Source organism: Sarcophilus harrisii, chromosome 5 (genome assembly GCF_902635505.1).
Source record: "Sarcophilus harrisii chromosome 5, mSarHar1.11, whole genome shotgun sequence".
Lineage (NCBI taxonomy): Eukaryota > Metazoa > Chordata > Mammalia > Dasyuromorphia > Dasyuridae > Sarcophilus > Sarcophilus harrisii.
The window spans coordinates 2,521,170-2,548,341 of NC_045430.1; the positions used below are offsets into that span (position 1 = coordinate 2,521,170).

Consider the following 27,172-nt stretch of genomic DNA (forward strand, 5'->3'; position numbering starts at 1 on the left):
TTTGAATCACTTCCCTATATATATTAAAAGTGGGACTATTATCAGAGAAACTTGCTCCAAAGATTTTATTTCCCACTTAACTGGCTTCCATCCTAATTTTAATAGAATTGTTTTTATTTGTAAAAAATTATATGACCAAACTTGTCCAGTTTTTGATCTTCTCTCTGTCTCTATCCTTTCCTCATCAACTGTTCTCCATTTATTTATCTAAAAGTTAATTTCTTTTTTGTTCTAATTTCTTTATGATATACTTTGCGTCTCAGTCATGTATGCATTTGGAACTTGTTTTGGTATACATTGTGAGATGTTGGTCCATACATAGTGTCTGCTTTTTAATTTTATTCTCCCAAATAGGCTGTTCTTATCCCAGGCTTTGGTTTGTCAAATGCCAGGTTACTATGCTTATTTGTTTTTGTATTTGTGGTCAGTTGTTCAATCGTGTTCAGCTCTATGTGACCCCATAGAATACACCATCCATGGGGCTTTCTTGGCAAGGATATGGGTTGCTAGTGGATTAAGGCAAATAGAGATTAAGTGTTCATGTAAGGTCACACAACTAGGCTGAGGCCAGATTTGAATTCAGGTCTTCCTGACTCTGGGCCCAGTGCTTTATCCACTGATATCTGACTGCCTCTTATTGCTTTTATACGTTTTTTGTCTGATCTCTATTTTGTAACCAGTACCAAATTGTCCTGATGGTTATTGCTTTATATATAGTTTGGAATCTGGTACTCTTAGGCTACCTCCCTTTTCACTTTTAAAATTTATTTCCTTTGAGATTCTTGAACTTACTGTTGATCCAGTTGAATTATTATTTTTTTCCTAGTTATATAAAGTAATCCCTTGATAGTTTGACTAATTTGGTGCTGAATAAGAAAATTAATTTAGGTAGTATTGTCATTTGAATTATTTTGTTTTTTCCTACCCTTGACAATGAATTTTTCTTCAGTTAAATAGATCTGCCTTTATTTGTGGAAAGAGTGTTTTGTATTCATGTAGTTTTTGTGTGTGTCTTTGTCGGCAGACTCTCAAGTATTTTATATACTTTGTGGTTATTTTAAATGGGATTTTTCTTTCTATCACTTTTTGCTGAGTTTTATTGGTAATATGATGTATAATTTGTAATACAATCTGGATATATTTATATTCTATAACTTTGCTGAAGTTATTGTTTCAATTAATATTTTGGTTGAGATTCTAAGGTTCTCTAAGTTATTATTTTGTCTCCCAAAAGCAGTACTTTTGCTTCCTGTCAGCTTATTTACCATTTCCTTTTCTTGTTTCACTGTCATAATTAGCATTTCTATTACTTTATCAAATAATAATTGTGATAATGAACATCCTTGCTTTATCCCTGATCTAACTGCAAAGGCCTCTAATTTATCCCTGTTATAGATAGTGCTGACTATATAGATAGTGCTGACTATATAGTTAATGCTTATTATATGACAAACTCACTTGAGATTCTTTGAAAGAAATCTTATATATTCCTATGCTTTCTATTTTTATTTTTTAAAACAGTGATGGGTTTTGTATGTCAATTCTGCATCTATTGATATAATCATACATATATATATTGTTTTTATTATTGTGATCTATTACATTGATAATTTTTCTTATAATGAACCAATCTTCTGTCACCATCATTGTATTTAATCTTTGTTAGGAATACTAATTTGGCAAAAAAGAGAGTAAAACTGTCTGAAGACTTATAGATTACATGAAAACTCTATATCTTTTTATTACAAATACTTTTCCTTAAGGGAAAAAAAAAGTTGCTAGATCCTGGACATAAGTACCAAATAACATTCTCCAAATTAAAATGAATTCTATTTTAATAGCCAAGAAAAAAACTTGTTATTGATATATGAATTTATCTAAATTGTTAGTTCGTGAATTCTGTCTTCTTCCTCTCTTTGTAATCTTAGAACTTCTGAACACAATGCCTGGCACATAGTAGACCCTTAATAACTGCTTATTCATTGATTGTGTACAGTCATCTCATCAGAATTAAAAGAAGTAAAAAAAAAAATAAAAGAATAACAACAAATATGATATACAATTGAAATAGCTCAATTCTTTAGTATTTGAATTAACTAATTGACAATCAAAAATGGAACATGGATGACAGGACATCGACACCAATTTTAATAATTTTATTGAAAAGTTTTACCCTTGTAGCTTAAGTGCTATAACAACAAAAAGCAAAGAGTTCAGAACTTCTGTAAGCTATAGACATTTGACTTATCTGTCCACTGAAGAGTGATGGCTGCCATGTGTAGCATTAGAGTATAAAGTAAATTCATTTGTAATATTTGTTGAAGAAAGGTGATAGATGGTATTATGTATTGGAAAGCAGAAAGAAATGGAGAGTAAAACGAGATTAGAAGAAATTTGACAGCACCTCAAGATAAGCAGAATAATCTAAGAATACTTAAAAATGAAATTCAAAGAGGAAAAAGAAAAGAGAAAAATGAAAAAGATTTGCAAAAAATGAGTAATAAATTATTAATAATTAATAAAAAGTAAAATTATTTGTAAAAATATGGTTTTCCATTAAAGGCATTGGAATTGTCCCGCTTGAACCCTAGATATGACAGGGGAGGCAGGCGTGAGACCAAATAGAATAAAGATAGAAACCTTCCAACTGGACTGGGCACATCTAGAGGTACTTTTCTGTGCAGAAGGTACCTTAATTGTGAAGGCTTTGAAAGATTGCTATACGGGATTGTGAAGTAGGGGAAGATAGTCAAGTCATGCAAATCTGTCTCAGAGAGCTTGACTAAAAATATACACCAGAGTACATTAATAACTACTGACCTATGTAGCCACATCCTAGTCTCTACAGGATCTTGAACAGCATTGAAGGCATTCTCATTGAGGGTATTTGTAGGAAACAAGCGGGTTTTCTTTCACAAACAAGTGGGCCAATACCCACCATGTCAAAGGTGTGGAGAATGAGATGGTCTGAGTTCATTGTTCTTTATGAAAAAGACTGGAATCCTTCCCTTATCGCCTTCTTTCCACCAGGTGTCCCCCACCTGAATGACAGCACCATTCAAACTTCCTTGACAGCTATAAAAAGCAGAAACGCCTGCTTTGGATGAATGGTCCCACCCAGATGGAGGAGATCCCACTCCAAGCCTGAGTTGGGCGGCATCCTGAGGACAGCATGCTCCGCCCTGGAACCAGGAGGATATTGAGGGCCCCCACAGGAGATTTGTGGCCTTGTCCAATAATCCTGGTTCTTAATGGTTTTCAAAGGGCTTCACACCTGGTATCCCTTTGGCTTCCCATGACCACCCTTAGGTAGGTTCTTCTTTGACAGATGGGGAAACTGAGGTGCAGATGAATTAAGGGACTGGCCCAGGTCTTCCCCCTCAGGAAAAACCAAGGGTGGGGAGGGTGTTCCTTGCTGTGCATTTGGATGAGGAGCTCCATAGTTGGTCGACAATGTGCACATCCAGGACACGTGATAGAGATGGTCACGGGTTTGGGCCCACAGCTGACTAGCAGAAGGGCAGTGTGCTGGGCTGTTTGTGAGAGATTTCAGAGCTATTTCCTTGCCGGTTCTGGTCAGGGAGAGTGGGGGCTTTCTCTGGGAGCTCATGGCATCTGGCAGGGACCTGATGAGGCACCTGGCGGACTGAGCTGCATAACCCTCCCAGCCCCACCGAAGCCTCCTCCCAGCCAGCAGGGTGCCAAGAAGACAGAGTTAAGAACCCTGTGGTCATGATGGAGATGTTTGTTGTGACCAATGCAGTCCGCAGAAGGCATCTGTGTGAGATGAGGGGCGAGATTGATTTGCTTTCTCAACAATGCATCAAATCTTCAATGTCCGATCAATAAATGGAAAATTCAGAAGTAGACAAATGGCAGTTTCCCACTTGGATGTTGCTATGTGACAGTAAAACACTGCTTTATCCGCTTTGTGCCAGAGGCAGGGCCAGTGGTAGTGTCTGTGTTACTGGGGGGGAAACTGAGGCGGCGAGGGGCAGTGACCCTCGCACCTGGGGCTGGACCCCTCCAGAACCCCCTGGCCATGCAAGGCCATGGTGAGAAGGGCATCAGAAAGCTAGGAAACAGCTTGCTTCCCGAAGCCCCAGGCAATCAGAGGAAGTAGCTTAAAGCAAAGGGCAGAAGTATGCTGCAGGAGAGGAAGGGAGTCCTTCATGTGGAAAGCCATTTGTTGTTGTTTTGGCCACTTAGGGATGAAGGGGAAATGGCGGGTAGCCCTCTGTGCTTGTTGGGTGTGCCGGTGTGGCCCCTCAGCTGGGCAGCAGGCAGGGGCTGGCGGGGGGGGGGGCACTATCCTGTGGGGGACCCTGGTGAGTAGACTGGTAGAGCCAAGGGGAGGCTGCCTCAACTTGGGCCTGATGGCTACTTCTGCCCCAAAGCCCTCCCCCTGGGCTGCTGCCCAGGTAAGCTGGGCACTCGGAAACTAGGTCAGCCCAGGCTCTGAGACTGGCTAAGTCAGGGGGCCTCGGGGAAGGGCTCCGCAGGGACTCCAGCTGTGGGGGGAACTCCGTGGCTTTCGCTCTAGGACTCATCGACTTCAGAATGGAGCCCACGGGGGTGAGACCTTGGGCTCCCTGACCTGGGTTCTGTCCACCCGACCTTTAGTGCTTCTGTGTCATCATGATTGCATCCTTTGCAATCCCATGTATTGTATCTTCTGGAGGTAACAAGGATTTGAGACAGTGTCTCCCAGTTACCAGAAGGTTCCTGATACCCCCATGGTTAAGAACCCTTGTTCTTGAGAAAGTGGGGGGTGGAAAAATGTACCCCCAGGCATTGGGGGATCTGGGGATGTCACCTTGCCCGGCCTCAAAGATCGTACTCCCTCTGTAAAGCTCCTTAATTTATTGCCTCGTTCTCTGTAACAAGCGTTTCCCATTTGCATCGCCGAAGCTGGATGATAGCATTTATACCGGTCCTGTATATTACTTTTTTATTGGGTTCTATTTCGGTCGTAAATAGTCGTAAATATTGTTCTTGTTCTGACCGCATTATGACATGTTTCTCCAAGTAATCTTGGGTTGCAGTGGAGCAACGTTCATTCTGGCCCCTGTTTTGTGGCTGTCGCTCAGTCTCCTCCTCATAGCTGGGCTGGACCTTCTCCCGGCTCAGCGCTCTCGCTTTCTGGACAAAGAACCGCAGGGTCAGAGGGCGGGGGCATGAGCTGCTAACCTGGCAGAGCTCACAAGCCTGGTTCTGCTTCTGCTGAGGCTTGGTGACAGGAAGTTCTGGGAAGGGAACCCCCTTCCTGGCGCCTAGGGAGTCCCCCACTTTCTGGGCTCTCTTCTCCAAAACTCTTTCCTCAACTTGTGCTTGTGAAGGTATTATACTAGGCTCCACACTTTGAGTCAAATTTCATCTTATTAGATTCCCCCTCCCCCTGCATTCTAATCTTTCAGGGGTTCACTTGTACTGTTGGCTTCCGCATGTGTTCCTCTCTGACCCCTGTAAGGATAGTACTAGTGACTTAAGATGTCCTGAAATCTAAATGAGTGACATCTACAGCACATTTTGCAGGATCCAGCCACTAACCCTTTCAGGGCAGGAAATGGGGTTAGGCCGGCTTGATGTGGCCATCACTGTTTCCTTTTCCATCCTCTTAATGATAGGTTTTGTTCTGTTTTGTTTTTTTATTTTTGTTTTTTTGAGAGGGGCAGGAATTGAAGTTATATTCCCAGGATAAAAGTTTGTAGCCTTTTTCTTTTTGTTGTTGTTGTTACTTAATTGCTGTGAACATGGGTTGCACCTGTAAAACAAGTTGCATGGATTGTACCTGAGAAAATGTGCGCAAAGTCTTAAGAGTGATCAAGACAAGCTGGTTTATTGGAAAATCCACATAAGTGTATTTGGATGTGGAACCGGCTGCGGGTCCACGTTTCCACCAACTTTTCCCATTTAGAGGCAAGGGTCTAGAAGCCTATTTGAATGAAGGGCTGATGAGGTTGGCCAATACGAAGTCCGTTGTGTTTGGCGCTGTGCCCCTGGAAGAACAGTTTGGAGATGGTGGCTATGGGAGCAGCTGGAAAGGCTCTCTTGGGGTTGTACTCAGGCCCTGCCAGAAAGCATGGCTGATGTTGGAATCAGGACCATGGATAGATCCCCAAGAGGGCAGTTACAGACAACTGTGCCCCCCTCTCCAGGGGCCTCTTCCCTCCAGTCAGATTTAATTCCTTTGAGACCACTGCTACAATTTGCAATCAGCAAAAGGACAATTCAGTCAGTTGGAGGAGTCTCTCAGAAGTGGTGCTTTTAGCTTGTGCCAGCTTTCTCTGCCCCCAGTTCCCCCAAAGTCTCATTGTGTGGCTGCCGCTTGTGACAATTGCATGTGTGTGCACATAAACATGTATACACATGCATATGTAGGGTGTGTGTAGAATCCTGCTACTACGGTGACAAGGAAGATCAAAACACATATAACAAAGTCAAAGCTTCTGCATCTAAAACCTCTAAGACAAACTCTAATTGGTCTCAGGCCATGGAAGTGCTCAAAAAGGATTTTGAAAATCAAGGAAGAGAGATAGAGGAAAAATTGAAAAGAAAAGTGAAAGTTCTGCTGGAAAATCATGAAAAGCAACTTTACACCTTGGCAAAGAAGACACACACAGAATACCAAAGAAAACAGCACATTAAAAACCAGACTAGGTCAAATGGTAAAGAAAGTACAAAAGCCAATGAAGAGAAGAATACCTTAAGCAATATAATTGATCAAATTGGGAGAAAAAATCCTTTGAAGACAACAACTCCTTTAAAAGTAGAATTGGATAAATGAAAAATGAAAAAGGTGATATAAATGCTCTGGGAAGAAGATAATTCTTTTTTTTAAGATAAAGCTTTTTATTTTCAAAACATATGCAGGGATAAATTTTAAACACTGGCCCTTGCATAGCCTTATGTTTTAGATTTTCCCCTCCTCCTCACCTCCTTCCCTGAATGGCAAGCAATCCAATATATGTTAAACATGTTAAAATAGATGTTAAATCCATTATGTGTAAACATATTTATGCCATTCTCTTGCTGCACAAGAAAAATCAGATCAAAAAGGAAAATAAATGAGTAAGAAAATAAAATGAAAGCAAAAAACAACAAAAAGAACGAGAATGTTATGTTGTGATCCACATTCTTTCCTTGCTCAGACCCCCAGCTCCTCCCTGTCTGGGAGCTATCCCTTTGTTGGGTCAGGGAGCTAGGCTTAGGAGCTGGAGGTGTTTACACTTCACGGGGGCCAAATTTCCATCTTGGTATCTTTCATAACTTCTTCAGTCGTTGGAGGAGGACTCAACACTTGTTTATTTTTACCAGTTTTCCCCCAGTGCAATTGCACTCTCCCACTGGAGAGCTTGGAATTTTCGTTTCTAGTCCGCCATCTTTCCAGAATTCTCTCAACGCTTCTCTGCCCAGTGCAGCAAAAACTTTCTAGCCTGGCCTTCTTGGGCTGCCTCAGGCTGGATCCCCCTTGGCTTTCCAGTTTTAAGGCACACACTTTTCCCTAAGATATTCCCTTTGTGGTCCTGCTAGTCCAGACCCAAAGGGCTTTTGGGCAGATGATCTCGGGGCTTCCTTCTGTCCCTGGATGTCCCCATGGGCACCCTGCCATTCCTGCTTCTCTCTGCTGTGGTTTGTACTGTCCCAGCTCCTGGAGCTCCCTCCTGCTGAGTGACATCCTACCTGTTCTGGGCCCCGACATCAGAAGCACGTGGAGCTGGGAAGCCTTCATGTTTCCCATGTTTTCTGCCAGCCTTTCCCATCTTATTTCTTCTCCTGTTGCTTGTTTTCCAAAGCTCATCAGCCTGTGCTGACGCCTTGGAATGGGCCTTGTGAGTCCTTGGCGCTGAGGCCTTCTGTCTCACTGAGCCTGTTTAGTGCCACATGTCATGGCCTTGTTTGGTGCCCTCCTGTGCTTTCAGGGATCCCTTAGGACTTGTCGCCACTCAGCGGGACCCGGCTGGGCAGGAACGACAAGCAGTCTCGATATCTGGCATGTGCTTGGCTCGTGCTTCTACTTTTTCTGTGCTTTTCTTTATTTCTTCTGCTCCAGTTCTCTGCTCGACTGTTTGACTAGAGTCTCAGGGTTTGGCAGTTAGGCGAGAACATCCAAGTTTTCCCTGTTACAGTGCCATTCATCTTCTTTTAAACATAGTTTTTATTTGCCTCAAGTTCTAAGAACATGCTTAGGAAATTCTACTGTATGCAGCAAAGAAGGCAGGCTAGTTTTATTCCTGGCTCAGCGCTCGTCTTCAGCCCTCTTAGTTCTTGATTTGGTGGAAGAGCCCTGACTTTCCCTCCACTCCCTGGGAGGCTCAGAGAGGATGAGAAGGGGGAGTGTGGAGGGAATGGCGTGGACATTGAGATACAATAGTAGGGGACAAAGCCAAGATAGTGGAATAAATGGGAGCAGCACAAGGCTTCTCCAAGCAGCTGTAGAAAATGCCCCCCACCAAACCCGATTGAGAAAAGCGATGAGCCGTTTGTCCAGATGTGAGACAGACAGGGAAGTCTGCAGACACTGGGTGTGGGTTCATGCAGGACAGTCCAATGAATGCCCTGAGGGGAGGGGGAAACTGGACACCAGGTCAAGAGGCTTCATCTGGGGCACCACCAGGCCCTTCCTAGGTCATTGTGAGGGGAACGGGCAAACGGTAGCTTGGTCACCCAGTCCCTAGTTTCAGGTCACAGGTTCAGGGCAGAGGGAGAAGGGGGCCTGTGCAGCCCTGGTCTGTATAGGGAGATAGGAGGCCTTTCAGAAGCTGCCCTCTTTGGTGGAGTGTCTCATTCCCCAAGCACAGAGTAGGGCCTTGCTTGGATCATCTCCCCTGGCTCACAGAGGCAGAGATCTTAGGTCACAGGAGAGGCTACAGTTCTGCCACTGTGAACCAACAGAACTTCCTAGCTGGCTGAGAGGGTAGAGTCCAGCAGTGGTTTGTCTTGGATGGACCCAAATCCCAGCCAGGACCTTGTGGAGCTCAGTCTAAACGAGTCCTGCATGGACTCACGTTGAGAGCATTGAAAGGTCCTAACCTACATCAGAGAGCCTGGAATGAGCCACCATGCCCTGAGAAAGCAGCGACAGGAGCAGCCTGACCTTCTCCAGACCCTGGAGCTAGATCAGGTCTGGAGTCCGGCCATAGCTGACCTGAGGGCTCCCTCCCCACTACCCCACAGTGACCTGCTGAGTGCAGGGCGTGAGTCCCGGAGAGCCAGAATCTCCAGTGCCCTTTCCAGGTCTGAAGGGGCTTCCTGGGTTCCCAGCAGTGAAATGATAGAACAGATTGCCTGTTTGGCCTTTGGAGAAATGGATATCTGACTTTTAACCCTGAAGAGCACTTTTTGCTTAACTCGATCTCCTTCCTCACTGACCTTGGAATCGATGTTATTAAGGGAAAGTGCTATCAAATACTCTTCATATTTTGGGGTTTTCCATCTCCCAGATTTCCTCATGTATCTCTTCTCCCCTCTGCCCCTTCCATAGAACCATTCCTTGTCACAAGAATTTTTTACAAATGAAGAAGAGAATTTTTTTCAGCAAAAATGGTCAGCACATGGAAAAAAAATCTAATTTATATAGATAGTTATGGATCTACCACTTCTGCAAAAGTGTTAGGAGAAGGAATCATTTCATGTTTCTTCTTTGTGACCAAACTTCTCTATAGCTACAAAATTCTTTTTTGTTTTTGTTGCTATTTTCTGAAAAAAAATTGTATTTTGTTAATATATTTTGTTTTTACTTCCCCCTGGTTTCAGTCTTGCCTTGCTATCCCAGAGAGCCATCCCCCATAACAAGGAATTTTTTATTTATTTATTTATTTATTTATTTTTTTTATTTAATAGCCTTTTATTTACAGGATATATACATGGGTAACTTTACAGCATTAACAATTGCCAAACCTCTTGTTCCAATTTTTCACCTCTTACCCCCACACCCGTCCCTAGATGGCAGGATGACCAGTAGATGTTAAATATATTAAAATATAACTTAGATACACAATAAGTATACATGACCAAAACATTATTTTGCTGTACAAAAAGAATCAGACTCTGAATTATTATACAATTAGCTTGAGAAGGAAATCAAAAATGCATGTGTGCATAAATATAGGGATTGGGAATTTAATGTAATGGTTTTTAGTCATCTCCCAGAGTTCTTTTTCTGGGCATAGCTAGTTCAGTTCATTACTGCTCCATTAGAAATGATTTGGTTGATCTCGTTGCTGAGGATGGCCTGATCCATCAGAACTGGTCATCATCTAGTATTGTTGTTGAAGTATATAATGATCTCCTGGTCCTGCTCATTTCACTCAGCATCAGTTTGTGTAAGTCTCTCCAGGCCTTTCTGAAATCATCCTGTTGGTCATTTCTTACAGAACAGTAATATTCCATAATTTTCATATACCACAATTTATTCAGCCATTCTCCAACTGATGGACATCCATTCAGTTTCCAGTTTCTAGCCACTACAAAAGGGCTGCCACAAACATTCGTGCACATACAGGTCCCTTTCCCTTCTTTAGTATCTCTTTGGGATATAATCCCAGTAGTAACACTGCTGGATCAAAGGGTATGCACAGTTTGATAACTTTTTGAGCATAGTTCCAAACTACTCTCCAAAATGGTTGGATTCGTTCACAACTCCACCAACAATGCATCAATGTCCCAGTTTTCCCGCATCCCTTCCAACAATCATCATTATTTTTTCCTGTCATCTTAGCCAATCTGACAGGTGTGTAGTGGTATCTTAGAGTTGTCTTAATTTGCATTTCTCTGATTAATAATGACTTGGAGCATCTTTTCATATGACTAGAAATAGTTTCAATTTCTTCATCTGAGAATTGTCTGTTCATATCCTTTGACCATTTTTCAATTGGAGAATGGCTTGATTTTTTATAAATTAGAGTTAATTCTCTATATATTTTGGAAATGAGGCCTTTATCGGAACCTTTGACTGTAAAAATATTTTCCCAGTTTATTGCTTCCTTCTAATCTTGTCTGCATTAGTTTTGTTTGTCAAAAACTTTTCAGTTTGGTATAATTGAAATTTTCTATTTTGTGATCAGTAATGATCTCTAGTTCTGCTTTGGTCATAAAGACCTTCCCCTTCCACAGGTCTGAGAGGTAAACTATCCTATGTTCCTCTAATTTATTAATAATTTCATTCTTTATGCCTAGGTCATGAACCCATTTTGACCTTCTCTTGGTGTACAGCGTTAAGTATGGATCAATGCCTAGTTTCTGCCATATTAGTTTCCAATTTTCCCAGCAATTTTTATCAAACAGTAAGTTCTTATCCCAAAAGCTGGGATCTTTGGGTTTGTCAAAGACTAGGTTGCTATATTTGTTGACTGTTTTGTCCCTTGAACCTAATCTATTCCACTGATCAACTAATCTATTCCTTAGCCAATACCAAATAGTTTTGGTAACTGCTGCTCTATAATATAATTTTAGATCTGTACAGCTAAGCCACCATCATTTGATTTTTTTCATTAATTCCCTTGAAATTCTTGACCTTTTGTTTTTCCATATGAACTTTGTTGTTATTTTTCTAGGTCATTAAAATAGCTTTTTGGGAGTCTGATTGGTATAGCGCTAAATAAATAGATTAGTTTAGGTAATATTGTCATCTTTATTATATTTGCTTGCCCTATCCAAGAGCATTTAATATTTTTCCAATTGGTTAGATGAGACTTAATTTGTGTGAAAAGTGGTCTGTAATTTTGCTCATAAAGTTTCTGATTTTCCCTTGGCAGATAGATTCCTAAATATTTTATATTATCAGTAGTTACTTTAAATGGAATTTCTCTTTGTAACTCTGACTGTTGGATTTTGTTAGTGATATATAAGAATGCTGATGACTTATGTGGGTTTATTTTATAACCAGCAACTTTGCTAAAGTTGTGGATTATTTCTAATAACTTTTTAGCAGAATCTCTGGGGTTCTCTAAGTATACCATCATGTCATCGGCAAAGAGTGATAATTTGGTTTCCTCATTGCCTATTCTTATTCCTTTAATCTCTTTCTCAACTCTTATTGCTATAGCTAGCGTTTCTAATATCTCAGATCAAGCAAAAGTAAAAATTGATCTAATTAAAAGAGATAAGGAAGGAAACTACATCCTGCTAAAGGGTAGCATAAACAACGAAGCAATATCAATATTAAACATATATGCACCAAGTGGTATGGCACTCAGCTTCCTAAAGGAGAAGTTAAGAGAGTTGCAAGAAGAAATAGACAACAAAACTGTAATAGTAGGAGATCTCAACCTTGCACTCTCAGAATTAGACAAATCAAACCACAAAACAAATAAGAAAGAAATTAAAGAAGTAAATAGAATATTAGAAAAATTAGGTATGTTGGATCTTTGGAGAAAATTGAATGGAGATAGAAGGGAATACACTCTCTTCTCAGCAGTTCATGGAACCTATTCAAAAATTGACCATATATTAGGACATAAAGACCTCAAAATTAAATGCAAGAAAGCAGAAATAGTAAATGCTTTCTTTTCAGATCATGATGCAATAAAAACTACATTCAACAAAAAATTAGGGGGAAATAGACCAAAAAGTAATTGGAAACTAAACAATCTCATCTTAAAGAATGATTGGGTGAAGCAGGAAATTATAGATACAATTAATAATTTCACTCAAGATAATGACAATGATGAGACATCATACCAAAATTTGTGGGATGCAGCCAAAGCGGTAATAAGAGGGAATTTTATATCCTTAGAGGCTTACTTGAATAAAACAGAGAAAGAAAAGATTAATGAATTGGGCTTGCAACTAAAAAACTAAAAGACCAAATTAAAACCCCAATCAAATACTAAATTGGAAATTCTAAAATTAAAAGGAGAAATTAAAATATTGAAAGTAAAAAACTATTGAACTAATTAATAAAACTAAGAGTTGGTTCTATGAAAAAGCCAATAAAATAGATAAGCCTTTGGTAAATCTGATTAGAAAAGGAGGGAGGAAAATGAAATTAGTAGTCTTAAAAATGAAAAGGAGAACTTTCCACCAATGAAGAGGAAATTAGAGAAATAATAAGGAGTTATTTTGCTCAACTTTATGCCAATAAATTTGATAACCTAAGTGAAATGGATGACTACCTCCAAAAATATAGACTTCCCAGACTAACAGAGGAGGAAGTAAATTGCTTGAATAGTCCCATTTCAGAAAAAGAAATAGAACAGGCAATTAAACAACTCCCTAAGAAAAAAAACCCAGGACCAGATGGATTTACATGTGAATTTTACCAAACATTTAAAGAACAATTGGCCCCAATGCTATATAAATTTGATGAAATAGGGAATGAAGGAGTCCTACCAAATTCCTTCTATGACACAGACATGGTACTGATACCTAAACCAGGTAGGCTGAAAACAGAGAAAGAAAATTATAGACCAATCTCCCTAATGAATATTGATGCTAAAATCTTAAATAAGATATTAGCAAAAAGACTACAGAAAATCATCTCCAAGATAATACACTATGATCAAGTAGGATTCATACCAGGAATGCTGGGCTGGTTCAATATTAGGAAAACTATCAATATAATTGGCCACGTTAATAACCAAATTAACAAAAACCATATGATCATCTCAATAGATGCAGAAAAAGCATTTGATAAAATCCAACATCCATTCCTATTAAAAACACTTGAGAGTATAGGAATAAATGGACTTTTCCTTAAAATAATCAGCAGCATCTATTTAAAACCATCAGTAAGCATCATATGTAATGGAGACAAACTGCAACCATTCCCAATAAGATCTGGAGTGAAACAAGGTTGCCCACTATCACCGTTACTATTTAATATTGTATTAGAAACACTAGCTATAGCAATAAGAGCTGAGAAAAAGATTAAAGGAATAAGAATAGGCAATGAGGAAGCCAAATTATCACTCTTTGCCGATGACATGATGGTATACTTAGAGAACCCCAGAGATTCTGCTAAAAAGTTATTAGAAATAATCCACAACTTTAGCAAAGTTGCTGGTTATAAAATAAACCCACATAAGTCATCAGCATTCTTATATATCACTAACGGAATTTTTTTTTTTAAAAGAGGAAGAGGAGAAATAGCTATCCAGCAAAATGTATCACTATGTTGAAAAGAATGTGATATTATATATCCACATCTGTGGAAGCACCCTTGCAGAGGAAAAATGGGAGATGTCTTTTCATATCTCTTTTTTCCTTTGGCACTGTGGTTATTGTAATATTAATTTTCACTGATGCAGTTGTTCATTCCATTTACATCATAGTCACTGCATATGTTATTGTTTTTTCTCTATGCTTACTTGAATTTTTGTTTTAGTTTGCATAAGTATCTGTTCTGTATTCACCATTAAGTTTTGTTTCTTATAGAAGCCATTGTATTCATTTATCACACTTTGTCTAGCCATTCTTTATTCATTGGGCTTCTCCCTTGTTTCCTATTCTTTGCTACCACAAAAAATGATGCTTAAAAGGTTTGGCTATAGATGGGGCTTTTCCTCTTATTGATCTTGATTTATATGCTCAAAAGTAATCCAATGGATTAGTATGGACATTTTAATCACTTTTGGGGTCCCGTTCTAAATTACTTTGCAAAATAGTGATACCATTTCATAGCAGTAACACTGCACCATCGCCCCTATCTTCCCACACTTATTTAACCATTGAGTATTCCTGTCTTTTGTCATCATTGCCAATTTGTAGGAGGTAAGGTAGAATCCTCAAAGTTGTTTTGAATTTTTTTTTTTAATATACATTATTATTACTGGAGATTTGAAGCCTTCTTTCAGGTGGTTGGTAATGGTTTGCAGTTCTTTTGAGAATTGTTGATTCATATTTTTTGTCTTCATGTCTCTTGGGGGATGACTTTTGGACTTATATTTTGTCAGTTCTGTGCCTTAGATCCCAAGCCCTCATTCTAGGCATTTGATACAATTATTTGATTTGATTTGTTTTGGTTTGATAACAATTATTTCTTCATATTCATTGCCTGTGACATTAACTTAGTTCTTACAAAAAGCTTTTTATTTTCATGTAATCATGTAATTCTGCTTCATGTGATCATGTGATATTATCTATTTTTTAAAAAAATAGACTAATAGCCTTTTTTTTTTTTTAAACAGACTATCCTTTGGTTCAGAAAATCTTTCTCTGCTGTGTCTGAAAAGAGGGGTATGATTTACCTCTCTTCTTTGTAGTCTGATTATTAAATAAAATAAAATTAAATTAAGGTGGTGTCTCAGTTTAGAATGTATCCCATAATATAGTGTAAAGTCTTGATTTAAATCCGATTTCTGCTAGACTGTTCGCTAGTTTTTTTTGAAGATATTTCATCAAATAGGGAGTGCTTCCTTCAATAATTTATCTTTTCCATTTTATCAGTTGTTGGATTTTTGAGTTTTCTTGTTTCTGGATCTTCTTTACCTAGGTAGTTCCATTGATCTTCCTCTCTGTTTTTTAAATCAATACCAGGTGACTATAGTGACATATACTTTTGATGTGGTGCTAGTGGTGTGAGAATTGGGGTGAGGAATCCCCTCTGGTTTCTGCAGGTTCAATGCAAACAAAAGTCTGAGGGAAAAAGAGATTTTATTGTTGGCACTGACAAGCCAGCTTTGCTAGGAAGACAGACTTCTCAGTGGGTAAGGTCCTGTCAGAGAAATAACAAAGGTTATTACTGAGAAGAAGGTATCTTCACAGCAGGCGAGAGTCCTGGCAGGTAGCTGTGCCAAGAGGAGAGGATCCTTGGCAAGGCATAATCCTGCTTCTGACTTCTGCAGAGATTTGGAGTTCAGAATTGTCTTTTATTAATGGTCTGAGGCTTAGGCTTCCATTGAAAATGGAATGAGAATCCCTCAGTATTGTCAACGCCCCCAGTTGAAAAGAGAGTTTTTACCTTGGAATTCAAGCAATTCGAGCAAGATAGGAATATCAGGTCGAGATCTCCAACTGAATGAGACCACTTAACTTTGAGCTACTGGGAGTGGTCCTGGGCTAATCTTCAACTCAATGAAAGGTACAACTAGTCCCCTCCAAGATTTCCAACACAATAAAACCACTTAACTGCCCTGAAGAGTGGGTCTTTTTCAGAGGAGAGTTTGAAGCAGTCCCCCCAAATTCATTTGGGGTAAAGAGGTAAAGGTCTTATCTTTTGTAATTGCCTTAAGCTGATAAGGGTTGTAGAGGTGTCCCTAAGTTTACTGGGGTTCAAGCCAGGAGGGGAAGACAGCAGCAGTGGCATCTGAAGGGTATTGTATGACCCAGTCAGTCATCCCAGATCTCCATACTGAAGGAGCCTAGAGGAAACAAATCTCAGGAGCAGATTAAAAGTGGGGTGTCATCTGGGGGGAGATGGTGATGTTTGGCAATGAGGCCCTTTGCAAAAAATGCATCAGGTCCCGTCTGTGGGCTGCCTTAAGGATGCTGATAGCCCACCCAAAAATGCTGAGTGGTATTGCAAGAGTGAAGGAGAAGCCCCTCCCATAGCAAAGAGAAATTCAATGGTCCTACCAACCACATCCAGGTTTAGCCAGGGTTCCGGTGTCGATGTCGTGGTGGGGCAAGGGGGGGAGCTTGATCAAGCCCCAAACTCCTGCTGGAGGGCAGGGCATGGGGGAGGCAGCTTGTCTCCTGTGGGCAGTCCCTCCTCTAGTGCTCCTCCTGCTTGAGCTCAGGACGAGGATTGGGGAGTCTCCTTGGACAGATTCCATGACACCTAAACCAAATCTTTGTAGTTCCCAGAATGTCAGTAGCCAAGAGTAGGGACTTTTCTCCAAATCTCGCTTTAATTCTGCGGCCTCTTAATGCCTGCAACTTGATCTCTATCATTAAAGACTCCAATAGCTGTTTTTAAGGGAGAAATTTGAGGGACCCAGTCTGGCTTCTGCAGCTTCCTCCATGTACTAGGGCAGATTGTTTAATATTAACATCTCCCCACAACAGATGAAGGAGGGTGTTGGCCTTGGACCCCTCAAAAGACTGGGTAGAGTGCTCAGAGTAATGGCCTGGTTTTTCTTCCATCTGGGAGGGATTTAACTTTGAAAGAGACACCTCTACCCTGAGTGTTTCTCTCTAAGAGTCTGCTGTTTCTCCCAGGAGCAGAAGTTAAAATCAGCATCCTGAAGAGGAGAAAAAAGGCTGGGAGTCCCAGGATCTGGTTTATGTGAGAGGGATAGAGTTAGAGATACTGTTGGACATAAGGTCCACTTCTGGAAGGGATTCAGAAGCCTCCTGATAGGGACTGCATAGAGCTCCTAGAGGAGTAGGAAGGAGGGAGTTTGCTTTCCTTTCAGCAAGTTTAAGCATTATCCTGCCATGCTGTTTTAATTTAAGCTTTTTAAGTTTGAGCTCTTTCAAGCCGAATTTGTTTCTGCCTAAGGAAGGATCCGTAGAATCAGAAGTGTTTTGTCCCATTTGGCCACAAGCGTTAGTTTCCCCAAATCCATAGTGCCTTGTCCTTCTCCAGATGTCTCTAGAGATGGAGAGATGACAAAACGCTCCCTGATGAAAGCGACTTTTGTCAGAGAATGCAGAAACTCCCATTCATGTGTCCCTGAGAGAACTCTGCTAGGCATGGAGCCCCAACAATCCAAATTTTCCCACGAGTTTGGATTGTTATGGTTATAGAATAAAACAACATGAAAAGGCTTTTCCTCATCCACATTCTTGGGGATTCCCAGTCAGGGGACCAATAATGATGCAGTGCTAGTGGAATTGGGGTGGGGAATCCCCTCTGGTCAGTGCACAGGTCCAGCAGTAAAGATTTCACGAACCCAAAAAGTCTGAATCGCAGAAAAGAAAAGTTTATTGCTCACTATGAAGGAGCTCTCTTAGTGGGCAAAACTCCTCATTAAAAGTTTGGCAGGAGATGACTTGATAAGTTATCATTATATGGGATACATCTTGGCCTGGGGCTGGGAACTGTCTGGGGTAATCAATAAAGGACCAGCAGACACAGATATCCATTTCCATCAGTTCCATGAGTTCCAATTGAATAAAATAATTTTTCCTAGAGTCTAGGAATTCCCTGAAAGGGATCCAGGCCACCCTCAAAAGATCAATGGAGGGTGATTTGATCGAGATCGCTAGTTGAATGAAGCCACATAACTTTGTCTGGGAAGGTATGCTTTTTCCCAGGAGAGGGCCTGAGACCTTGAATCTCCCTTCTTTTATATATTAAAAGGGACACAGTTTCACCTTTGTCATTTTAAGATTTGGAAATGCTGTTCTTTGTCTGTACTTAAACCTTTTTTCTTATTTCCCTTGATATTCTAGGTATTTTGAGTCTCTAAAATAATTTTTGTCAGGTTTTGTAAAGTGCCCTTTTGATAGTTGGATTGATATTCTGTTAAAAATGAAAATTTACTTTGGCAATATTGCCATCTTCATTATATTAGCATGACCCAGTCATGAGTACTGAATATTTTTCCAGCTATTTAAGTTGTTCTTTATTTTAAGGAGCACCTTATAATTGAAGCCATTCAGTAGTGAGTGGGTTTGGATAGACTGACTTTAAAATATTTTATGCATTATATAGTTATTTTCAGTAGAATTTCCCTTTGTATTATTGCCTCTTGGATATTGGTTTTCTATGGAAATGTCTTTGATTTTTATGGGTTTGTTTAGCTGCCTGAAACTCTTACTTGTCTTAGTTTCTCTAAGATTTTCTAAGCAAACCATCTTATCAACAATTTTATTTTCCCATTATATGCCTTATTTCATGCAGCAGATGGTTCATTGGACTTAGAGTTAGGAAGATCTCAAGTCCTGCCTCAGATAGGAAGTATCGGTGTGACACTGGGTCATGCACTTAACTTATTTTCTTAGCTTCATTTCTCCCCCCACCTCTATTCCCTCCAAAAGAGGATAACAATACCAGCTGCCTGATGAAGTTGTTTGAGGATTAAGGGAGATAATATTTTGTAAAGTGCTTAGCAAATTTTAAAGCACCAAAATAGATGCTAACCTATCATCATCATCATCATTATTTCTTCTCATCCTAGTGCTATTGCTAGTATTTCTGGGGTTATCTCACATAAGAGCAGTAAGAATGGACATCCCTTGCTTTACTCTTGGATTACTGGGAACACTTCTAGTCTATCCGTATTACATTTAATTCTTGCTTTTGGCTATAAATGTTAAAAAAAAAAAAAAAAAAGATCCATCCTTATATACCCCTTATTTTTAGGATGAGTGTTATATTTTGTCAAAGAATTTGTGAACATCTGATTATGAAATGTAAATCCCTCCACATTAAGTGGGTGAGCCCTTGTTTCAGATTTGCCCTGGACTCTCCACTTTCTCTTACCCCGTGTGCCCAGTCAGTTGTTGAGATGCCTTGTTTGTTCCCTCAGAGCCCCTCTATGCACTCAGACTTTGTGATGTCCTCCATCACCACGTTCTCCGTTCTTCCCTCTGCCTCCCCATTGACCTTCCTGCCGCAAGGCTCCCCTGATTCCAGTCTGCCTCACCCCATCAGCTTCACCAACTACCTTTTTTCCCTGGGCCTTTGAAAGTCCTTCATTCCCAGCCCCCTAGATCAGAGGGCTCATCAGCTAGGCCACCCTGGACAAACAGGAGACAGGCCCTGTCCTCAGGGAGCGTACCATGTAATGGGAGAGACACAAAACAAGTCACTGGGTACTGATGGGCCGCAGACTGAGCCTGGCACACATAGGTGCTTAATGAATACCCTTTGATTGTTCAGTATCTTTTGTTCACTGTTATCCTTGACTTTAGCTTGGAAAACCTGGGTCTGTAGCCTGGCTATGCTGATGACTAAGCGTTTTGTGCCTCTGTTTCCTCATCTGTGAAATGTTCTCTGGTGTCTCTTCCAGGTCTCACTCTGAAATATTATTATGCTGAGTGCTGGGGCACAGGATGGGATAAACCAGACAGACCTTCCCTAGGTGGGGTCCCTGGACCCAACAACAGGGACGTGGAATTATGATCTTTTCCACTTGGCTGATTGTCGGCTGCTTTTCATCTACCGGGTAACAAATAAAATTTCTAGCCTGCCTTCCTGTCTCCATGGCCCATGTGCTCGGCTCATTTATGTGAAGGTTTCTGAGGCTTGCTGCCTCTGCCCTAGACCCCTTTCTGGAACATGGATGGCCTTGGCTGCCGGGACCTTCTCGAACCTCGCTCTCGGGTCCAGGAGCCAGCCGTGTTGTAGGACTGTGCCTGAGATGCGAGTGGTCCCACAATGATCCTGTGAGAGTAGCACCTTCTTGTTAACCTTGATTATCTCTTCCTGGTTCAGTTTCTGCCTGATGAAAGAATTACTGCCTGGTAATTGAGACTAACTAAACGGGAACCAGCCTGGAGTAAAAGAAGCAATTTCATTTGTTGTATTCTTTAAATGTTCGTTATTCTTGTCTTGTCAGAAAATAATGCTGATAATAATTTTAAATTTTGTGCATAAACCGCTTTCAAGGAAATTTCTGGTTCAGACTCATATCTAATATTTTACATCCAATTAGATCGTATGAGTCCAAATCTTCTCAGTTTGGTTCACTGGATGTACTGAATAATTTCATTTGTAAGCAGAATGGAAACATAAAACAGCTGCTGCTGTAATTTTCCTAACTGGACCTCGTTAGAGAACTAGACCTTGTGCTGCAGCAAGCAGTATGGCATTGGGTTGGACGTCTGCCTGTTTTTCAGTTCCATGAGAGCTTCTCTAAGAGCTGCAGTTTTCCCAGTGTTGCCATGCTTTCCAGCACAGCAGATCGCAGCTTCCCCAATCTCCTTCTCTGGAGATTCTTGCTGGTGCCCTTAAGTAGATCACCCTGGGTTGCCTGCCAGGGCTCTGCAGGCTGTCCTCAGGTTCTCTGCTTAGTGGCAGGAGCTGTCCAACTGCTGATGCTGGCCCTCTGCCCTGATAGGCTTCCTCTGGCCTTGCGGAGGGGGCTGTTGTGGGGGCCATAGAGAACGAGCAACATCATGTGCTGGGGTCACTGGCATTTCTGCACAAGCTTCTCTTGTGTAAGCCAAGGGAGGATGCTGCGGGCTCCTAGGGGTTTCTGCCAAAAGCTTCACTCCTTGCTTGGACTTGAGGCTGGGTTCTGGTTAGATTCCTCTGTGTGTGAGCTTCTTGAGCGAAACATGGTCATTCTCCCACACTCTTCTGAAGAAACTGGGGCCTCTCCTCTCATCGTCCCCAGCGCGAGGTTCTTCGTCTGGTTTGACGTACTTCCCTTTGCTTGAGTTCAGGAGTCTCCCTCACTTCAGTGTGTTGTTCATGCAGCTTGTCTCTTACAGCCCAATAATCTTTTTTTTTTAATTAAAACTTTTTATTTTCAAAACACATGTATAGATGATTTTCAATATTCACCCTGTAAAACCTTGGTTCCAAATTATTCTCCCTTCCTTCCCTCCACCCCTCCCCTACATGGCAAGTAATCTAATACATGTTCAACATGTGCTATTCTTCTATACACATTTCCACAATCATCATGCTGCAGAAAAAAATCAGCTCAAAAAGGAAAAAAATGAGAGAAAATGCAATGGAAGCAGACAACAAAAAGAGTGAAAATACTGTGTTGTGATCCACATTCAGTCCCCACAGGCTCTTTCTGGGTGCAGATGGCTTTCTCTATCCCAAATATATAGGAACTGGCCTGAATCATCTCATTGTTGGAAAGAGTCATGTCAGAATTAATCATCGTATAATCTTTTTGTTGCTGTGTATGATGATCTCCTGGTTTTACTCACTTCACTCAGCATCAGTTCATGTAAGTCTCTCCAGGACTTTCTGAAATCATCCTGCTGATCATTTCTTACAGAACAATAATATTCCATTACATTCATAAACCATAACTTATTCAGCCATTCTCCAACTGATGGGCATCCACTCAGTTTCCAGTTCCTTGCCACTACAAAAAAAGCCCAATAATATTCTAACATGTTTGTGGACCATTCTTGTTCCCCAGTTGATGGGCATCTTCTTTGTTTCCAGATTCTTGCTCCTCAGAAAGAGCTGTGTGGGGTCCTTTGGAGGTGTAGGGGACCTTTTAGTCTCCCTTACAGGCTTTAAGGCTTTGCTCAGACCCAACCTTCTCTATAGTACAGACTTTATAAAACATCTGGCACTAGCAGGTGTTCAGCATACAGTGGTTTGGATTGGTTCTTTCTCTCGTTGGTTTGGCTGGAGTTTCTGACTATCAGGGAGACCTATGGGCAAGGGAGTGGGAGCCTTCCAAGTGCCCCTCCCCCAGGTCTCACCAACCCCTTGACAGCATGAGGGGGAAGAGCTGGTTCTCCTGCCTCAGATTGGGGAGCTCAGGGTCAGCTGGATATCAGATAAGCTCTCCTGATACCCTGAGAAGTCAGAGATATAATCCAGGTCTCTTCAGACATGGAGAAGGATTGCTGAAGCTCATGGGGGGCTCTGACCCTGAGCTGGGGCTCTCATTCCCTTTTTGTAAAACATGGAGGTTGGAAGCCATGATTTCCCAGTTCTCTCTCCTCTTGTAGGCTGATGCTTCCTCCATTCTCCAAAAGCATTTTCCTCTGTGGGGGCCATTCAGGTAACGTTAACAAGGGGAGTTTATTCTGTGTTTTTTTTTTTCATGAACATTTTGGCAGAAAACGGAAGGCGACAGAAAGCGTGATTGGGAAATGTTATATTATTGGTGCTCAAACATTAGGCTTCTGATTTTCATAACGTCCTCGGGGAACTATTGAGGATTTGCTATTTCCAACTCTGGCTGTAAACTGCAAGTTATTGCTGGTGCCGTCACCCAATTATTTGATGCTTATTTTACTTAGACTTAGTAATTTGAAAAAGATTAGATGTCAAGACTTCACATTTTGGTGATTATATTACTAAGGCCTTCTCTTTAATCATTTCTTTTATTCCTGGTATTAATCATTAGCTCTCAGCTGTTTGCAAAGGAACCTAACCCTGGATGTCTAAAAACTTAAAGGAAAAAATAATTGCTTCATTTGCAGTGGGAATGGGGAATATTTGTTCACCAATGAAAGTGGAATGAATTCTTTGGCCGTTGGCTGCTGCTTATGATGAAACGAGCCTTTTCTTATTGTGTGTGGAAATTGTCGCTCTCATTACTGCATATTTAAAGCGTTGGGATGATATGAACCATAAGAGGAGATCTCGCGCACAGGATCTCTCTCCCTCGTGGAGGAGGCACGCGATAGCAGCCAGAGAACCAAGGCAGGTCAGGGCCGCCAGTAATCCTGGGTATTGCTGAAGGTGCTTGGAGTCAAACAAGGCTTTTATTTGGTCTATTTGTTCTGTTCTTTGAGCTTTAAAATTTTTTTTTACCCACAGCTGGATTTTGTTTGAATTCCAGAAAAGAGATGATCCAGGGAACATGAATGGTGGCCCAAAAAGGAGCCAGCAGTTAAGGAGCCTCCGTTCCTCTCTGGTCCTCGGGCAGAGTTCTAGGGTGAGATTAGGATCCCAGGGCAAAGGATTGGTGGTAATGGGGAAGTGAGAGCTGAAATACCTGCAGGATCATTTGATCAGCTAAATAAAGATTTAGAAGGGGAAGCTGGAGGAGCAGCTGAGCCCTGGCTGGTCCTATGTCTCTGAGACTAGGTCTAGGCTTCTTCTATTGGGCCATCTTGTGTCAGGGCACGGGGGCCACCAGAGAATGGTGCACATTTCCTGTTGGGGCGGCTTGGAGCCAGTGACATGGCTCCAGACCTGAGGCCGTATCCTTGCCTGGGGGCTCCTGGTTGGATAGCCCCCTCCCAGAGGACCCTCTGTGTATGTCTCTGCTTTGATGCCCGTATCTCTGTCTCCTGGCTACTGCTTGGTACAAGGTGGCTACATCCCAGCTCTCGGTTGGTTCCCATTGGCTCCTGGAGGAAGTCTGAGTCCGTGCTAGTCTTAGGTCTGGGCTCTGGGGCCTTTTATGCTTGTCAGGTTCCGTGTGAGGAGTCTGGGTGGCGGGGCTGAAGGAAGGCTCTCCCAGAGATAACTGCTGTTTTCTGACATTTGCTTCCCTCTTTAGTCCCAGTCCCACCATGACGGGGCAGCCCTTCTCCATTACATTACGGTGATTTGGTCCCCACAGCTGCCCTACCTGAGCCCCGGCCCATGGCCATCAGGGTCACCTTGGCTGGAGGGCTTGTTTTGTCAGCCCCAGGTTACCCAGGATTATAAAAGATCCCAGTGCTCCTCAGCTGAGGTTTGAGCCTGAGCCCTCTGGCCCCCAAGAAATACAAGGCTACACACAGGAGGGCACAGCCCTCCTGCCTGGGAGCGCACTCTCCCTCCTCCCCAGGCCGGCGACCTTCCTCAGGAAGCCCTTCCCGTCCCCCTTAATCCTTGGGCCTTCCCTCTGGGGCTGCTCTGTAGAATATCTGTGGGTGGTCTGCCTCACAAGACTGGGGACTACTTGAGGGGAAGCCCCAACTCTAGCCTTCCTTTGTATCCCCAGCACCTGCTGCAGTATTGACACATAGTAGGTGCTTAGTCAGGGTTTATTGGCTAGCATCTTATTCAGGTGGCCCCAACCCCACCCCCCTCGGGGCTTGGCTTGGGTGGTGGCCCTGGCAGGTCTGTATTTATACAGAGCCGCCCTCCTGGGAGCCCAGGGGGCCTTTAGTCACTACTCTGGAGGGCAGCGATTAAAGGCCGCTGGCTCTTGGAAACTCATCTCTGAGAAAGAAGAGTCCCAGCCTCATTTTGTACTTTAGCTTGTTTTACGGTTTAATATTGTACAGTGTGTTAATTATAATGTACTTGTGTTCATTGTAGCATGAACTATACATGTTAATTTCTAGATATAAAATTTTAATGCTAGTATCATCGGGGCAGCTTTCCATAATAAAAATTCTCTCTTTTCTCCTTTTTAAAGCAGCGAACAAACCTTTTTTTTTCCTTCTTCATTAAGAGGACTGCTCGGTTTTGTTTATTGTTAGTATCTGCAGCAAACTTTCAGGGTGAGAAAATATTAGAGCTGCTGGCTCAGAGGGGACTTTTGGGTTGTCTAAACTTTCATTACTTGGCTTCCTCCTGCCCTCAGTCACTGGAGGTAACTGAGTTAGTCGCCTATAATTCCCCATCACCTCTTCGTTGTATGGGCACGTGCTACCGCCTTTATGATATTTCCCCCGGATTACTCATACGCACTCTCATCTCATGAGTATTCTGGAGATTCTCGGCTTCGTCTGTCTGGAAGTCTATGATTTGGGATTAGATTGCGTTGGCAATATTGTTTCCTAGCCTGCCTCTATCGTTCCTGAGTCAAACCTGTTTGACACTTAATTCTCAAACCGATCTCTTGGTGTTTTATTTAATTTTTGGCTCTCTTACAAATTTATTCATATATCTGCCTTGGAAACTATGTGGATTAAATTTGATCTACCTTGAAGTCAGTCCTTTGTAATTTAACTTCCTTCTCTTTCATAGCAGCCGTACCTGCTTGGGACCAACAAATTGGACGCCCTCCTTCTTGACGTGTTTGTGCCCAGAGGTCAAAGGGAGAGGAGATGAGGGTTGCGGGGAGGAGCTCTCAGCAAGCAAAGGATATCGTGAAGGATATTGGGCCCCAGCCCCATTGCTCATTGGGTTGGGGACTGGCCAAGGCCTCCTTCACTGTACCTCAGTTTCTTTCTGTGGAAAATGACCAGGTTAGCCCAAATGATTAACAAGGCCCATTGCAGCTTTGCCATTTAATGACTTGATTGGGAATGCAGGAAGTCTCTGGAGAAATTGTGATAAATAAGGGGGTGCCAGAAGGGTCATGAGCAGCATCTACATGTTAAACAGGCAGAACCAAGAAAGAAGAGCCTATTCCAGATATTTAGTTCTCGTTTCGTGTCCCCGGATGGCGAGAAGGCCCCTACAGAGGCCCTCCGGTGTCCCGTTATCAGAACAAAGCCCCCTGCATGGCACCAGTGCTGATGGCAGGCATCCAGCAGCCTCCATAGGAGGCTCCCCATTCCCAACTTGGAAAGCTCAGATTTTCAGCAAGTTTTTCCCAGGAGCACCATAGGTTTTTCTTTCTCCACTTGGAATCGAAATCAGCACACTTAGCAGTGATAACCGAACAAAGTGTCAAGTGACTTGTTTTTGCACAGTCAATGACTAAAAATATCAGCATCTGCAAATATTGTAATTTGTGCCCTTTCAGGGTTTAATTATGGGAGCAGCTGCATTCTGATCACATTATGGGATATTTGCCCCCCCAGGAAAAGTTCTTGAGTAATCTTTTTTTCCTCTTTCTCTCTCCTCTTCCCCCAACCCTTTTATTTTCACAGAGGAATTAAGAAAATTGAGTTGGTCTGGAATTCCCAAGCAAGTCCGTCCAATAACCTGGAAACTACTTTCGGTAAGTCTCCCTTTCAGGCCAGCAGGAGACCCAGACTGAGGTCACCTGGAGTTTGGTCCCGCTATCTCAGGCCTTCCGCAAAAGCGGCAGCTTCCTTTCTGTGCTTGATTCCAAGCCCGGTTTGATGAGACTGTCAGAAAATGGGGATTATTAAGAATTCATGTTGCTCATGTGTTTGTCTTCTCAGATTTTATTTCTCTAAATTTTGTGTTCAAAGCAGTTACAGAAAGATTCCAAAGGGCTTGCCCGTGAGATCGCAGATGGTTAATCCCTTTCAATGACCGGCAGGTTTTTTTGATTGTTTACTGTGTTATTGGGTGGGCCCTGTGCCAGGCGTCAGCGGCATGGAGATGAAAAATGCCCCTTTGCAGTCTCCTGGGGCAAATCCAGTTTGTCCCCAAGTCAGGTGGTTTTCTTCAAGGGCGGTGTGAGGGAAAAGGGGGCCGGGAGATGGAGGCAGAGTGACCAGGTAGGACCAAGGAAGGAAAGAAGCCCATCAGCTTGGGGGAGCACGGAGACCTTGCCGGGATGAGCCTTGACAAAAGAGAGGGACTTTGGCCGTCTGGGATGAGGAGGGCCTCTGCTGGACGGAGCTCAGCCTGCGTCTGCATTGTCAGGGCTATGGAAAGTTGAATTGGGGTCCCCCGACTCTGTGAAGGACTCACTGGCAGCCTGTGTTTACGGCACTGAGTTCTCCCCACCAAACCTGGCTGACCTTCAGGGGTAGGTGCAGACCTGCCAGGGAATGCCAAGTGGCTGCTTCAGGGAAACTCTGCTGCCCAGCCCTGAAGAGTCCCCTTTTGCTAATGAGTCTTAGCAAACAGGGAGCCTGGGCCTTGTGATCTCCGGCCAGTGCAGCC

The 27,172-nt window shown here is 42.2% G+C and overlaps 1 protein-coding gene across 1 annotated transcript in view; it reads left to right on the top strand.

The window, feature by feature from the left end:
• The window catches only part of TBC1D22A (TBC1 domain family member 22A), a 268,659-nt gene that overhangs the window by 36,323 nt on the left and 205,164 nt on the right, over positions 1 to 27,172 (top strand). The window contains exon 5 of the mRNA XM_031941147.1: positions 26,242 to 26,312. Coding sequence (XP_031797007.1) covers positions 26,242 to 26,312 — 71 coding nt within the window. The remainder of the gene's footprint in view (positions 1 to 26,241; positions 26,313 to 27,172) is intronic.